Here is a 16,994-nt window from a genome sequence, read left to right as displayed (position 1 = left end):
TTTTCAAGGGATCTGTGGGTGGGAAGTTTGGGAAACACTGTTTTATGTGCATCATGCTTTAGAAAGAATTCCCTGGCTGGGTTCCCTAGCTGTGGGGGGTTACAATCTAAAACCAGCCCCCCAAAACAGTGGGGGGGGGTGGAGTGGGGAATATGGAGGCACGAGCAGGTAGAATAATATGTTATTATTTCTGCTACACCAGGTTTCCCAAACGTGGGTCTCCAGCTGTTTTTGGACTGCAACTCCCATCATCCCTATCTAGCAGAACCAGTGGTCAGAGACGATGGGAACTGTAGCCCCAAAACAAGCTAATCATGTCTACATTTACTCCTTCGGCTTCACTCCCTGTAAAGCAGTGCTGGCCAACCTGTCGTCCCGTCCCCCCCCCCCGCCGATGTTGGGACTACAACCCCCATCATGCTTGCTCATTGGCCATTGTGGGTGGAGTTGACGGGCGATGGGAGTCTCCCAACAAATGACAGGCCACAAGCGTAGGGAGAGCAGCAGTGGGCAACCAGTGGCCCTCCTGATGTTGGGAATCCCAACTCCCATCAGCCTCAGCCAGTATGGCAAACGGGTAATGGATGATGGGAGATGTAGTCCGGCAACTTCTGGAGTGCAGGACTGTGTTGGATGTTGCAAAAACTTTGGAGGCAATGTGGGTTTTGTGGAGGGACTTAAAGGAAATGATGCGGTCACTTGGAGGCAGTTTGAGTGGCAGTTCCATCTCTAAGGGGTAGGGAGGCGAAAGAGACTTAATGGTGGAGTCAGATGCAAGCAGGAGATTGAAACATGAGGCTTTGGTACAGGGGTCAGCAAACTTTTTCAGCAGGTCCACTATCCCTCAGACCTTCTGGAGGGGGCGGACTATATTTTGTGGGAGGGGGATGAACAAATTCCTATGCCCCACAAATAACCCAGAGATGCATCTTAAATAAAAGGACACATTCTACTCATCTAAAAACACCAGGCAGCCCCCAGAAATAACCCAGAGATACCCACTTCACATACCAAAGCATGGGTAGGCAAACTAAGGCCCGGGGACCAGATCCGGCCCAATTGCCTCCTCAATCCGGCCCGGGGACGGTCCAGGAATCAGCATGTTTTTACATGAGTATAATGTGTCCTTTTATTTAAAATGCATCTCTGGGTTATTTGTGGGGCCTGCTTGGTGTTTGTACATGAGTAGAACGTGTGCTTTTATTTAAAATGCATTTGGTGGTTGGTGCAAGAGTCCGGAGAGAGCCCCAGAGATGGAAGCCATGGGGTGCTGCTCCTGGCTCCTGTTTTCTAGGAACGGGAGAATGAAAGGGGAGCAGAGGGTGGGAGCTGATTTCAGGAACCCTAAAGGAATGGGTGATGTTTACTTCGTTGCCACACAACTATCTGCAAGCAGCTTCTGATGTCCCTCATTCTGAAGACTGCGGGAATATATGGAAACTATCAGGATCAGGAAACTCAGTCAAGAGGATCAAAGTGATGAAACTAGAAAATAATAATAATAATAATAATAATAATAATAATAATAATAATAATAATTTATTTATACCCCACCCATCTGGCTGGGTTGCTCCAGCCACTCTGGGCAGCTTCCAACACAAAAACGTAATAAAAAATCAAACAGTAACAGTAACAATCTGATCCAATATAAAACTTTTATAACTTATATATAACTTTTATAACACAATAACTTTTAAAATAAATAACTTATATCAAAGTAACATTCAACAATACAGCAGAATCTAATAGTAAACAGTAAAATTAAACATCAGCAAATCATAATTAAGCAGTTCACACTTATCAGCCACAATAATTACCAATCTATAATCAATAAAAATAACTTAAGCGAGAAAAAAGATGGCAAATGTGAGTTAAGGCTTCCGTCCTAGCAAGTGACAATTTCACTGAAGGAAAACATAGCATAGTTATCCTAACCAAATTACAATGTTATTAAACAGGGAGCTATGGTTGTTGGGAACGGCAGGTCGCCGATATGAAGTTTTCGCTCTTTTATTTATTTCTCCACCTTTTAGAATGGCACGCGGTTTATTTCGGCACGTTTGAATGGTTGCAACCCGCGGTTGCCTTGGTAACCATGGCGGACAACCTCTCGGCCAAGATGGCCGCCGAAGACCGCGTGGGAGGCTAAAAAAAGGCCAAAGGGCTCGGGCGTGCCGCTCTGCTCCCCCTCGCGCGCGCACTCTATGGTCTGAGAGTTTCGGCAAGCGAGCGCTGCAGAGGCGGCCGGAACCCATGCGGAGCAGATGCGCATGCGCACCTCGGTAGGGAAGCTAGTCTCATTGGGATTTCAGGCGGACGGGCGCATGCGCATTGGAAAACAAATGGGGGGGGAGGAGGAACTCATGAAGCCGGACGTGTGGTTCTTTTCCCACCCAAATGCACATGCGCAGTAGAACCCCACACCGCTGGTCGCCTCGTGAGCATGCGTAGCCTCCTTCGCCCCTCAGACGCGCACGCTCAGAGCCGCTCCGGCGCCCCGGCGCCTCCCCACAGCGCAGGCGCATTACGGCGTCGGAAGACGAGGCTCCGCCTCCTTCCCTTCCCCCCCTTCCTTCCCACCCATTGCGGCCACCTTCGCTTTTTTTTTTTTTTTTTTTGGAGCGTTTCCTCCCAGTGCGCGTGCGGCAAAAGGAGAGGGGGGGTGGGGGGAAAAGCGACAGCGCGAGAAGAGGCGGGAGGGAGGGGGGAAAGGGCGAGAGGAGGCGATAAGTGCGCGTGCGCACTGCGGGCTGGGTTGCAGCAGGCAGCGGCGGCGGCGGCGGTTGAGCTCGCGGGCGGGTGAGTTTGGTGCGCGCGGGAGAGAGAGAGTGTGTGCGCGCGGGGCTGTCCCGTGTGTGCGCGCGCGGCGGCGGCAGCCGTTGCAGCGCGGAGTGAGGGGGGGGGAGGGAAGGGAAGAGGAAGCCTCACCGACCGGCGCCGCCGCCGCCGCCTCAGCCGCGTGGCTCCCTTTTCCCCCCTCACGGAACGAGGTGCCGCGCGCACCTTCCCCTCCCCCCTCATTCTCCTCAGAGAGAGAGAGAGCGGGGGGGGGAGAGAGACGTGAGGGGGGGCGGCGGGGGGAGGAGAGCCTGGCGCCCCCCGTGTCGCGAGGAGGCGGCGAGGCCGAGGCCTGCGCTTGGGAGGCCAGGCCGGGCCCCTCTGCTGGGCTGACTCACGGAGCGGGAGAGGAGGGGGGGAGGGGGGCAGACGGCGGCGAGTCAGGCCCGGCCGAGGCCTACCTTGGACCGGGTCTCCTTTGGGTTACGCAGGGTTTGGGGGGTGGGGAGGAAAGGGGGTGCCCATTGGGACAGGGTGAGGCCTGGTGTTGCTTTTTCATATGGGGGGGGCTCCCTCAGACCTTTTAAAGAAACATACGGGGGGGGAGTGTTAGCCTCTGGTTGGGGTGGACTGTATAACTCGAGGTTTGGGGGCTCCTTTAGCTCTTGCGCTGGGACTGGTGGGAAGGAATAATAATAATAATAATAATAATGATAATAATAATAATAATTTATTTATAGCCCGCCCATCTGGCTGGGTCTCCCTAGCCACTCTGGGCAGCTGCCAACAAAACACTAAAATACTACCTATTAAACATTAAAAGGAAGGGAAGGGGTTGGCGGGGACCCTTTGGGGAGGGATCAGGGAAGGGCCTTTGAGGGGGTGGGTCGCCTCCTGCAGTTGCACAGGGTTACATTTTGGGATCCTGCACCAGAAGGCCTTGGTTTTGGAGTGAGGGCTCCAAGTTGAAAGAAAGAAAGGGGGTTTTCTTTGGGGTGTGTGGCTCCTATATGAAGTCCCCTCCCTGTTCTAGGGGCTTTACGCCCTGCTGGCTTTGGTATTGTGGGAAAGAAGGCCTTTGAGGACACAGGTGGGGGTGGGATCTGTTTCAACAAGGGGGTCAGGGCTGCCTTTAGGGGAGGGGAAGGGGCGCTGAGGTTCCCGCACTCAGCAAGGGGAGGCTTGTCCTCAGCTGAACTTGGGAAGGTAGGGGATGGGTGTGGTGGGAATATCCCTCGAAGGGCTGCTCTGCAAGAAACAGAGCTGGAGGACGTTTCTCCCCCAGAGAATTGACATTTTGCTTAGGGTCACCAGCTCTGCCCCAGTTTACGGCTTAGGGAGATGGCTGGTAGGTATCAAAGTAAGAGAGCTGGAATTGCCCACCGAGGTGTGCATGCACACGAAAGCTTATACCAAGAACAAACTTACTTGGTCTCTAAGGTGCTATTTTTAATATATATATATATTGATTGGGAATCATTGCACTAGATGAGGCAGTGGAAGGGGCTTAAGGTTAGCTGTTGGGGGAGAATTAGATGATTCCCCACCCTCAGGCAAGGGCTGGCCCCAGTTAGGGCTTGATGAAGGAAGGGAGTGGTGCCTGAGTGGGTTGAGAAACTGCAGCAGGTTAGCAGAAAGGATTGACTTCCAGCTGGCCTGGAAGGTCTGGTTTGGAGGATCAGTGCTGGGGCAGGAAGATGGCAGTTGAGGATATCATAGACATGCTGTCTGGTGTTCCTGGCGGGCTGGTTCCTTGGGGAGTGAGCTTTGGAGTGGTTGATGCATATGACTACCCTTTGGATACACGCCTGGCGGTAGCTGGCGGTGTCTTCACCCCCTTGCCCTCAGTTTAGGGCTCCGAACTGAGGAGAGTAGCCCTGCAGGAACTGACAAAGGGGTAGAGAAACCCCCTGACACTGAAGTTTGGGCCTTTAAGTATGGAACCTGGGATATATATTTAAGTTTATCAGATTTCTATACCACCCTTCACCCGAGGATCACAGGGCAGTTTACAGTATAAAAGCACAAAAATACATGCCGTAGTAACAAAAACACCCCACCGTTCAAAAGGCCACGGAGAAAGTTAGTATAGGTTGAGGAAGGAGCTGTTGCGATGAATCCCCCCCCTCTCCTTGTTAGGTGGGGAGAGGCTGAAGTGTGGTGGCATAGCTCCATAGTGGTTATAAATATATTACTGAATGCATGAGGATTCTAGCTAATGTATTTTAAAGCTCCTGAACCCCATGAACCATTCCTCCATCTTTGCAGTTTTGTTGGAGAAAGTAGGCAAACTCATTTATGGTTAAGAAGTCGGGAGGGGGAAGATCCTTCTCTCCTGGCTGGGAGGGATGGAGCTCGGTTGGTCTCCCCAGCTGGTTTTGGCATGGCTTGAAGACTTTCACGTAGCAGGCCAAGGAAAGCAGGGGAGGCAGGGAGAGGAGTCCAGGGTCGCAACTTCCAAACTTGTTCCCATGCAAGGAGAGGCAGAAAGGTGATACGAAGCTGCACGTTCCTTTGCAATACCAGCCATACTGGTGGTATCTCCTGCTTCTCCTGGTGTAGGGGCTGGGATCCTATTCACCACAGCACCTCATTTCCCCTCTGGGCATGGCTTCCGGTCCCCCTTGAGGATGGCAGTGGCTGGGCTTCCATTGAGTAACGGGGACCCTGGGCTGGGTATGAATGACTGACTGAAAGAGGCCTTTCCTGCAGCAGCTGTGTCGCCGCTGAATCTGTGCTTGGTGACTGGCAAGAATTGCTAGGAATTTGGCCCTTACATGAGAACTGCAGTAACTGAATCTCCCATATTTTGCTGGGGGTGTTTCCCCATGGAATCTTAAGGTAGCTCTGAAATGGGGGAGGGAGGGGGTGCAGAAGCACTGCCCATAAATGTAAAGGGTATTTCTTCCATCCAAATGCTGTGCTAATCCTTTCCCCCCCTCCCTTTTCCCCTTTCCTTGGCCACGTGTGGCGCTCTCTGCAGTGGCAGCTTAGCTGAATCATGCTTGGTGTTGGCAGGAAGAGAGGGAGTCTCCAAACATGTGGCACGGAGGGCCTCTCTGCCTGATCACTTGGGCTAAAACTTCCTGCCTTTCTCCGCAGCTCCCTCCCTCTTTCCCACTGCTCCTCACCGCGGCGGCGGCAGACAAAAATCGGAAGCACGTGGTGACCTCGCAGGCGCACCCCGTTGCCGCCTGCAAAGGGACATGTCATGCCGCTTAAGCTGTTGCAGTTAACAGTTGTCCTAATCAATTATCGGAGCGTATACCGGGTCAGAAGTGGTTTTTGGATGAGGAGGAGGTGGGGTGGCGGCGGCAGCGGCTGGAACTAAAACAAGCTCAGCAGATCTCTGGAGAGGGTAAATGAACCGACATGCTCCTCCCGGCCTGGGAGGGAGTGCCAGGCGGCCATGTAGTAGCTGAGCGGAGCAGCTGTGGCTGCAGCCGCCACCGCCTCTGCTCCGCTTTGTCTTAACGCTAGGGTGAGCCTGCAGCACCTCCTCGGGAATCCAATCTAGTTTTTCCAGCTCTGATGTAAGATGGGGAGGGTTCCGGACGACTTGGGAGCCATGTGCCTGCACGAAAATGAGGCGAGGCCCGGCCTTTGTCAGGGATCTCGTGGCCCGCTGAGAGGCATCCCCAGAGTGCTAGTTGGGGAGACTTGGCAGCGGGGGGGGGGGGGAGTGTGTGCGTGCCTCAGTCCTTTCCATAGTTGCTGAGGGGTCCTTCTCCTTAGCAGGGATTGGGATGTTACTGTGCGTTGCTGAGCTCTACCTGGAGTATCTACTCAGGACCTTTTAAACCTGGCGGGTGGGCATCTGCATGCTGAAGCCATTGCTGTGAGTTTTATTTGTTTTTAACTAGAAGGCAAAACTCCGGAATAGACTTACTGCTCATCACAGTCCTTGGGGCTTAAGGCTCTCACTTACAAGCCTCAACAAGTGAAGCTTTTTCATTACACAGAGAACACAAATGGTCTTTTTCTCAAATAAAGCTTTCTCTTCCCCTCTCCCCACCCCAGCCCTAAATTACTTTGCATCCCAAGATCTTAAACCCTTCATTTTGTAATGACTTGCATTAGGGAAAGGCTAGCAGAACACCTTCAGACTCCAAATACTTACTTCTGGCGCTTTTGATTTCTTTCTTTTAAGCTATGCTAAATTTCCATTAAAATGCACTAAACGACTAGTCCAGGTAAGTTTCGAAGTGGCGCTGGGGAGGATGAACAGGCAGCTTTGATTGTTCTCCAAGGCAGGTGCGTTTCTCGCTTTTCCTTATCTCTGCCTTTGGCTCAGCATTAGTTTAGGGGGCAGCACATCTTTCAGAGTGTGATGCTCATAATCTGGTGTAGTTTTACTGTCAAGGCACAGAAGCTGGTCACTTCCATTGCTCTCTCTCTCTCTCTCCCCCCCTCCACTGAACCTTTGCCAAAATAGCTTGTGGCTGCCCAGGCCAAAAGGTATGTGTGCCGGGCAGTTATGGAATTTGCTTGGGAGTGGGGCCCCTGCCCCAGACATCACACCAGCTTATTTCAGCAGTTGCGCATTCCACATGCTTGAATTAATGGGCGGCCTCCGTGCAGTTGGGATGCCGAGTTGTGCAGAACTCTTAAAACACAACCAGCAGCTCAGGCGTCGAGGGTTCCTTTACAGAAGGCAACGTGGAAAGAGAAATTGGTGAACGAAGCTGGTGTGATTTGGGGGGGGGGGTGGAACCAAAAGCGTGGCCCTGCTCCCACACGAACCCCCAAATGCACTACATATGAGCAGCACAGAAACAGGGCTATTGCGAGGCGGCTTAGCCCTTGTCATAGGTGAGAATTGACTTGGTTGCGCGCGGCGCTGGAAAAATGTCAAATTCCCATGAGCAGGCATTAGATTCTTAGGTGCCCGCCTTGCACAACACTGGAAACTCTGGATTAGTTCCGCCGCTGCTGCCATGGCAGCTTCCTCTTGGCACGCAGAGATTGCAAGCAGAGCTCTGGACTTCCTGGAGTGCCAACTCCCCCCTTTGCAGAGCCAGACAGCTGGATTTTTGGACTCCCTTAATCCTGTCGGCCGTACCGCCTTGGTTCTCATGCTGAGGCGTGCGTTTGTCTGCCTAAGACTGCAGGCATGCAAGTGCTTCCTCGCTCCCCCCCCCCCCAATAAGCTGGCGGTGACTTAAGCGTGGAGCCTTATGGCCATGCTTATAACTAGAGCGCAGCTATCAGCCTGTATTTCTCCTCTTGTCCAGAGCGTTGTTAACTGAGAACTGGCTCATCTAATGAAACGACTTGGCCGGCGTGATATTGACAAGCTAAAGTGTTTTACATGGGAAGTGGTTAACCTGTGGAATTCATTGCCACTGGATATTTTGTCGACTAAAAAAAAAAGTTCAGAGTTTTTGCCATGAAAGATTTTTATTTTGGGGGGCGTTAGGGGCTTTGTGTATAAGCCTTGGTAGCTGAATGGGACCTGAGTCCTTCTTCCGTGACACTTCAGTGTATTTCCTCTCCACAGCCAGAACCCGATTAAAAGGAATGTGGGGTTCTTGGGATGCGATATTCTTTGATGTAGGCTAACTTCAGGAACTGTTTCTTTTGAGTAGAACCTAGAAATCTGCCAATTAGAGCTGGGTGCAAAAGAAAAAAATCTTTAAAAAAGAGTTAGAATTCTGAACCCAGGAATTTGTTCCAAGTCTTGGAACTGAACTGAGCTTACAGCCCTGCCACACAAAAATCCATTCCTGGTTGTCGTGAGCTTTCAGAAATTTTAATTCAGGGATGCAAGTCACTTTGTTAGCATAGCTAAGCAACCAGAAATCCTTGAGCCTATACTTAAGTTTTAGACATTTTCCAGCAAGGGCATCAGAAGAGCCTGCAGCTGGAATAAGGCCGAAAGGGGGCCCTTGTAGCCCAGGAATTCTTTTCTTGCAGTGACCAACTAGATTCCCCAGTGGGAAGTCCGCAAGCAAGACTAGAGCGCAAGGCAATGACATTCTCTTCCCTGCATACCCAGCAACTGGTGTTGAGAAACTTTGCTGATTCCTAACTTTGGAGGCAGAGCACAACTGTCACAGTAGCCATTGTTGCCTTATCCTCCGGGATTCAGTCTGTACCTACTTTTTATGGATCCCTGCTGTGAGCTCCGTTCGATGCCGAATTCTATACATGCACAGGGTGATCACGTGAGCTGCGCCTACCTCATCCATGCCTGCGAGGTTAGCCAGGCATTGCCCCACCCTGACTCACTCCAGCCTAAAGATGAGAAATCGTCCTGGGCTAAAGATGAGCAATGGATCAGCAGCACCAACCCAAGCCTTTTTATTTTGCAAGATGTCGGCGATGAGTTTGCCTAACCTTTCTTCCTTGTCTTTCTCTCTTCCCCAATGCCCCCAGCAGTTTCCATAACATCTGTTCCACCATGGCTGATGACCTAGACTTTGAGACCGGCGATGCCGGGGCCTCCGCGACCTTCCCCATGCAGTGCTCCGCTCTCCGCAAGAACGGCTTTGTGGTGCTCAAAGGGCGTCCCTGCAAGATTGTGGAGATGTCCACTTCCAAGACCGGCAAGCACGGTCATGCCAAAGTGAGTGTGCCTCGTCGCCCACGGCGGCTGGTGGCTGGTTTGCCTTTGTGGTCCTCTTTTGGGACAGCTCTTGGTGTGAATTTGCATGCTTGGCTGCCATACTTCCGGAATTTCCCAGACACAGCCGGAATTCATCCATCGAAAATGGTGCCTTGGTGGGATTTTCGAGAATTGACTAAAATGCGTGGGGAAACCCGGACGTATGGCAGCCCGTGTGTTGATTTTTTTGGCGTTTTCCCTAAAAAATAGCCACATCTCAACAACCCTGGCAAAAAAAACCCCAAAAACCCTCGACGTCTTTTGTGTCCAGATTTTCACTTTCTGAAATATGGCAACCCTATTTGTGCATGTTCACGTGTAGCAATGTTAGAAAACTCAGATATATAACCAAGGTTACAGTCACCAAAGCAGAATCTCTATTTGCCATTTTGAGGCAAGACGGTTCTCGAGTCTCATTTTTCAAATGATGGACTGACAGCTATTGATTCTTAGTTAAACATTTGGCTGGTTCAGATGACAAACCTTGAGCTAGGTTAAGAACTCTGAGAACTTAAAAAAAGAGCAGTCTCTTGATCCAGGCACAGTCCGCATACATATTGGCCAATCCCTACCTCTTTCTCTTAATGGTGACGCAGACCGTCCATCTTCACTTGGTCACTAGTGGCCGATAGCCAGGTGCCTGGCTAATTTCAAACCCTGGACCCTTGTAGTAATTTCACTGTAGTCCTCCAGCTTGCCTTTTATGTTGTGCACCTGGGCGGTTGCCCATGAGCAGGCAAAGCATGTTAAATCAGCTGCTTTTAAGGAGGAGGAACATCAAAAATGAATGGGTTCTGACACCTGGTCCTTGCTGCCTCCCCTTAGTACATTGGTTCCCAAAGTGGGCGGTACCAGCCCAGAGGGGTGCTAAGAGGCAGGGGGTTGCTGGAGGTGTAATGGACTCTCCTGACTTTGAAAAGCTGGCATTACCGAATTAAGCTAAATTAAGCTAAATAGTTTAAGTTGGATTTTGAATAAATGTGCAATTAATTGTTCTGGTTTAAAATTTTAGTGTTGTTACCTTCCTTAGTGGGTGGTACAAACTGCTATTCCGAATAATGCTTTCTATAAGGTAGGGGGCACTGGGGATGAGTTTGTGGAACAAAGGGGACAGTGACCTGAAAAAGTCACTGCCTTAGAAGATAGGGTACGCAGCGCTAAAAATGCCAGGAGGGCACCAGGTCTGGAGAAGGTGCTGGGCTTAGACAATAAGCCTGGAGCTAGAGGGTTTGTTCTTTACTTCCTCTCCCTGTGCCTGTCTCTCTTTCTGCCCTGGCACAATTTGAACCTCTTGTTGTTCTCTTCTCCATTGCATACAGCCCTTCCTGGCTGAGATCATTGTCTACATTTATAAACAGCCTTTCTTCCAGTGAGTTCAAGGCAGTTTGCAATATGAAATGCTGAAAAGTAAGGCGCAAGGTGGAATGAAAATGTTGTGTGAGACTTCTTGGGACTGCAAAGCATTGCCCTCTCCTCCGTCGCCTGCGCTGGTCACCTTTCAGCCACCTGACCTCTGAGGCATGCTGCCATTTAGCTTCTCTATCTCCTGAGATCGTTTTCCAGCCCTTAGCCTCAAGGAATGACTTGCTTTGAAATGCATTGAGAGACCTGCCTTTTTTTTGCCAAAAACGCAAGGCAGCATACATGTTTAATCTCTTGAGCTCTGTTGGCAACAGTAGTTGTAGCCCCAGACATCTGGAGGGCACCGTGTTGAGGAACCCTGGCTAAGTGGTGTACAAAAATACCCAGAGTTTTTCAGTCTGTCTACTGAGGCTGTATTCTCCTCACATGTGAAGAGCCAAAAGACCTGCTTTCTTTTCACATCAGTGGCATTATTAAGTCACCGGTAGGCGATGCATTCTGGTGGCTTTTGGAGACTGACTGGATGATACCTGGACACTTTAGGATGCAAGTCGTTTTTCCGTGGACTGACCTCTTGGTGTCTGGGGCTAATCAGGTTCTTGGGGGCAACCTTTTGTGGGATAATCACTTTAGTACCTGTTTGAATCTCCCCCTGCCCCAGTCAGCGGTTCTCAACCTGTGGGTCTCCAGATGTTGTTCGACTACAACTCCCATCATCCCTGAGCTCTGGCCTTGCTAGCTAGGGGTGATGGAAGTTGTAGTTCAACAAAATCTGGGGATCCACAGGTTGAGAAAGGCTGGCTTAGATGGACTAGAAATAGAAATATAAAAAAAGGAGTGGGTGTTAAAGTAATGCTTTGAACTTTGTGGAAGTTCAGCCTCTGAATTAGATAACCCGAAAAGTTAAAGGTGAAAGGCCAGTGGAGAAGAGACTGCAAAACGTGGCTGTTGGTATTCCTGATTTATTTGTTTCTTTAAAAAAAAAGGTAAATATTGAGTGTATAAATAACCCACACCATATTGCTACCCTAATGTGGAAACTGGAGAGAGGGAGAAAGAGAGAGAAGGAAGGAAGGTAAGGGAAAGAGCGGGAGGCGAGGCCTAGCTGTTGAGGGACTTCGCAGCTTGACAAGGAGACTGGTGTGCGAGGCACAGAGAGTCCAGATCAAGTGGAGGCAGATATGGTGCCAGTGGGGTGCCAAGGGATCTGGTTGCAGTGGGCCAAAGCGTGCCGCCCAGTTCCAGACTGGGTGCCTCTGTCTGCCTCTGCATCTGTTGAGAAGGGGGCCGGCCTCCCTTCCTGAGACAGAACAAGGTCCTTGCCTGTTTCCTCCGGCCTTCTCCCGCAGGAACACCTGGGTGCTGTGTGTTTTTTTTTTAATGTATCCCCGTTAACATCCTGTCTTCCTCTCCACCCCCACTGTAGGTGCACCTTGTTGGCATAGACATCTTCACCGGGAAAAAATATGAAGATATCTGCCCTTCCACCCACAACATGGATGTGCCCAACATTAAGAGAAATGACTTCCAGGTAGGTGGGTGGAGCTGGGTGGGGTTCTCCCCCCCTCCCCACTTCAGAGATGGGAATCCCGAAAGTAGAGGGTTGGTGTACACCCGCTATGGCCTGCCTGGCTTGCAAACTGGGTAGACTGCTAGCGCTGGCTACTGTAGCAAGGATAGGCAAAGCGGCCCTTCCGCACAGCAGCTGTGGTGGGCAAAGGAGGCAGGCTTCTGCCCTTCTGGAGAAATCCTTTTAGCTCTTTTGGACCCTCTCCCTCAGTTTTGAGTGTTCATATATGATTCTTCCTACCGCTGGATGTGCCCCAGGGACTGTTAGTTTTGTCTCTTGGCGTGGGATTGTTCCCTGACAAATCACCTGCTGTTACAAACCTGGGGTGGTTTCAAAAAGGTGGCAGGTCAAGGCAGCTGGAGGAACGGACACTCCTTCCTTTCCATGCCAAGGTGAGCAGGAACAGGTTATTATTGTCTGTTAAAATCAATAGTTGCTTTTCCGCCATGGCAAGTCAAAGCAGCTTTAAAAAACCGCTTGCATTAAAACCTGGGGGGGAGAGTGAAATTCACTAAAATATCTCAAACACTCTAAAAGGCCATATATAGTTAAAAGCCAATGGGCAGTTAAAGAGGAATTCTTTTCTCTGGTGCCTGAAGATACACAATGATGGCGCCAGGCCAAGCTCCCTGGGGAGAGCGTTCTGCAAGCAGGGGGCCACCACTGAAAAGGCCCCGTCCTGTTGCCAAAATGCTACTTCAGTGAGTTTTTTAAGTCAGGAGGGGGGCCCGATAGCTGGGCGCTGACTGTTCTGCCCTCCTTCCTTCCTTTCCTCCAGCTTATTGGGATCCAGGATGGGTACCTCTCCCTGCTCCAGGACAGCGGGGAAGTCCGGGAGGACCTACGCCTTCCCGAGGGAGACCTGGGCAAGGAGATTGAACAGAAATATGACTGTGGCGAAGAAATCCTGGTAAGAGAACACGTCGGGGGCCGGAGGGGAAGAGGTCTGCTACTGCTGCTGCCGGCCTCCCTCCCCTGGCACAAGTGATTGGGGGGGGGGTGTATTTAACAGCAGCGTTCCTTTGACAAGGTGCCCATGATATTCTTGTAAAGAATTTGCTGCCAAGGAGTGTGGTGGAGTCTCCTTCTTTGGAGGTCTTTAAGCAGAGGCTTGACAACCATAGGTCAGGAGTGCTCTGATGGGGTTTCCTGCTTGGCAGGGGGTTGGACTCGATGGCCCTTGGGGTCTCTATGATTCTATGATTCCTTAGCCCAGAGAGGCCTGGGATGGCAAAGCATGGTGACGACTTGAAAAGCAGGGTAAAAACAAGGCGGGATACCAAATTCCAATCCCAGCCAGATGCAGAAATGATTCCATAAGGCTTTAAATTATGGAAGCACCATGTTTTCCTGTCTGGTGTAACATAAGCAACAGTGGGAACAAATTAAGCTTTGTTAGGGAGGGAGTTGCAAAGTTGAGCTGCCCAGGACCATAGACGGCCTTGCCTGGGGTTCCCGGCCACCAAATGGGAAGATTTTCTTGCAGGTGGAGTGGAGGAGGAGAGAGAGCATGCCTGGTGTTGATCTGAGTGTGCGTAAGACCAAATGTCCCACCGCTGCTGTGTCTTTGAGGATGTTGGAGGTGGGATAAGGAAGGAGGAGGGGAAACAGGGCACTGGTCCTCAGCCGCACAGCGGGGCGTTGGACAGCAGACAGAGCAGGTTGCTTGTGCTGCTTCACACGGCAGGACTTGGCATCACTCTGCAGCTCAGAGCACCTGCTTCCCTTGCAGAAGGTCCCAGCGGCATCTTCAGGTGGGGAAAGACCTTTCCTGTATACCTGAGGGAGCGTCTCCACCCCAATCGTTCAGCCTGGACACTGAGGTCCAGCTCCGAGGACCTTCTGGCGGTTCCCTCCCTGCAAGAAGTGAGGTTATAGGGAACCAGGCACAGGGCCTTCTCGGTGGTGGTGCCCACCCTGTGGAACGCCCTCCTTCCAGATGTGAAGGAAATAAGCAGCTATCCTATTTTTAAAAGACACCTGAAGGCAGCCCTGTTTAGGGAAGTTTTTTAATATTTAATGCTGTATTGTTTTTAACACTCAATTGGGAGCCGCCCAGAGTGCCTGGGGAAACTCAGCGAGATGGGCGGGGTATAAATAATAAATTATTGCAATTATTATATATTTCTCTGCCTGAAACCCTGGAGAACCATTGCTGCCAGAGCAGGTGTCCCTCAGCTAGGCAGGCTGGTGTGACTCAGTAGAAAACCGCTTCTTACGTACGATACTGGTGGCCTTGGCAAGCTCTCCTTCGCCGGAGGTCTTCAGAACCCGGATGCCCATTTTGGATCATGTCTGGGCTGGGGCTAGCAGGACCTCACGATGGCTGAGCTCTTAATCCACAGTCGAGAGGCAGCGATGCTTCTGAACATTGGTTGCTGGGAACAGCAGGAGGAGGGAGGGCTGTTCTCGCACCCGGACCCCACTTGTGGGTTTCCCATAATGATCATCTGGTTGGCCACTGTGAGAACAGGATGGTGGACTAGAGGGGGCCATTGGCTAGAGCCCTCCCCCCCCCAAATAATATTTATTATTTTCAGTAGGTAAATATAATAAAAATGAAGAGAATTAAAATTAAGTACCATCCATCTTCAAAAGCATAGTATTTGACTTCCTCGAATCTCTTGCATCCGAATTTCTTAGTAATTATAGGTAGCAGTTTCCAATGTCAGTGTTTCAAAAAACCATATCACAGCCCTAATCATATTACATAACTTCCCTTTTCGTACATTTTCTTATTTGTAAACTTAATTCCATTTTAATCCTAGGCCTAATTGTTTGTTTCAAGTGGTTACCTATCTTTGAGAGCCCTCCTTCCCTTCTAAGCCCTTGATTCTTGCTTCCTCCCTCCCTCCTCAGATCACCGTACTTTCTGCAATGACTGAGGAGGCTGCAGTTGCTATCAAGGCCATGGCTAAATAAAGGAACCACAGGTGAGTGCAGACCCAGATCGGGAGGATGCTGTCCTGCTCGCTCGAGATGGAAGGGGAACGTGCAAGGCTTTTGCGAGAGATGGGAGAGGAGTCGTCTCTTGCCTTCCTGCCACTGTCACCAACCCCTGTCACCAACTTCTCTTCTTTTTCTCCCACCTTGCAGGGCAGCAGTTTCAACTTGTTATGAACCAGAGAGGATCGCAACCCGCAGACTGTCAGATTTGGCTCCAAACCACCCAAATCTCTCTCTTTTTTTTTTCTTTCCCCCCTCCTCTAAAAAGGACAAAAAAAGCAAAACCCTACCACACCCACTCACTCCCTTTTGAATTAAAACAAAAGAAAAGAAAGTTTTTTGTGGTCTTTTTAAAAGCAGAAAAGCTGGACGCTTAATTGTATTCCTTTTGTCATGATTTCACTTGTTTTGGTCCCCCTCTCGCCCCGGGGTCCTCCCAGTCCCCCTCCCCTCTCTCGAGTGCTAGTAACACTACAGTTGTTTTCTGGCAAGAGAAGTTGAGAATTTGCACTTAAAAAAAGGAAGGAAAAAAAAGAATAATATTTAAACTGCTAGAAGGAGGGGGGGAAATTGCAGGAGACTCTTGTTGATTTTTTTCTCTCTCTCTCTCTCAAGTTTTAATGCTTTCTGTTAAGATTGGTGGCGGCGCTGAGGAGGGAGCTGCCTTTCCCCCCAGAACGACAAACTGAGCAAAAATTATTAAAACATTTACCGTTGCGAATCGCGAAGAGTCGCACTCTTAACCCTGTCAAATGTGTTTGTTCTCGTGAGCGTTTTCTGTTGAGGCAATGTGGGAAGGGGACGCCCCCCCCCCCTCTGCATAATGGTGGTTGCGGCAATTCGGTCAATTCTTTTGGGACGGCATCCTTTCTTGTGCTTTGGAGGTTAACCCATTAAATGTGGTTTTTTTGTGGGGGGGGCGGCGGCGGGATCACTGCTCTAGTTGCTGAGCTTGCTTAAAACTCCCTTCTTTAACCCCTTCCCTTCTAGAGCACAGGAGCCCCCCCATCCCAGATCTGGAAGTGGGGGGCAGGTGGTGTTCCTGCCGAAGGCACTGAACTCTGCCCCCCCCCCAAAATGGGAGGAGAATCCCGCTCGCGGCTGCCTGGCGAATGACACACTTTTTTTTGCTCCTCGCCCTCATCCTACCTGGGCTCTGATCCCTGTCAATCATGTTCAAGGACCCCCCCCCCTTTTCCCTGGCAACCAATGCTGTCGCTGCCTCCCTTCTGTCCTTGGAGCTAGCTAGAAAGTCTCTAGCACGCCCCCCCCTTTCCGCCTCAAGCCCTTTTCCCCAGGCTGGGTAACTGCGCATCCCCCACCTACGAGCTGTTCAGGGTAAGGGGGTCTTCTGGGGTAGGTAACAAACTAGCCCCCACCCCACCCGCTGCCCATTTCCTTGGTTCATATTTACTCCCCTCTGCTGTTCACAGGTCAGCGCTGTGGCCTCCTCCTCCTCCCTCTCCCCCTGTTAATCCAACACATTTGTTAATCAACCTCAATAAAAAAACAAGTTTAATATGAAAAACCCTTTTCTGGCTGTGTGTGTGTGTAATTTGTAAGGGACCGGGGCGGGGGTTACGTTACCGGCAAGTTCATTAAAACTATTGCATTATCATAGAATTTCAGAGTGGGAAGGGTCCCCCGAGGGTCATCAGTCCAACCCCCTAAAATGCAATGTACCACCATTTGCAACTGGGTGGCAGCCTCTTCCTGGGGCCTGTAACTGAT

At 50.6% G+C, this 16,994-nt stretch overlaps 1 protein-coding gene across 2 annotated transcripts; it reads left to right on the top strand.

Annotated features, from left to right (window-relative positions):
- Nucleotides 1-2,652: 2,652 nt before the first annotated feature.
- Nucleotides 2,653-16,791, top strand: EIF5A (eukaryotic translation initiation factor 5A). Of its 2 annotated transcripts, none has more exons than XM_081887013.1 (6): nucleotides 2,653-2,799; nucleotides 9,160-9,346; nucleotides 12,174-12,278; nucleotides 13,096-13,227; nucleotides 15,177-15,250; nucleotides 15,414-16,791. In XM_081887013.1, the coding sequence occupies exons 2-5, from the start codon at nucleotides 9,182-9,184 to the stop codon at nucleotides 15,237-15,239; spliced, it is 465 nt and encodes a 154-aa protein (XP_081743139.1). In that variant the 5' UTR covers nucleotides 2,653-2,799; nucleotides 9,160-9,181; the 3' UTR covers nucleotides 15,240-15,250; nucleotides 15,414-16,791. The 2 variants fall into 2 exon arrangements, with proteins under 2 accessions (XP_081743139.1, XP_081743138.1); XM_081887012.1 differs by having other exon boundaries at nucleotides 2,678-2,799; nucleotides 9,157-9,346.
- Nucleotides 16,792-16,994: the final 203 nt, after the last annotated feature.

This window comes from Podarcis melisellensis, assembly GCF_964234715.1.
Source record: "Podarcis melisellensis genome assembly, chromosome: 13".
Lineage (NCBI taxonomy): Eukaryota > Metazoa > Chordata > Lepidosauria > Squamata > Lacertidae > Podarcis > Podarcis melisellensis.
Note: the sequence above shows the minus strand (reverse complement) of the source record. Positions and strands in the feature narration are given on the sequence as shown.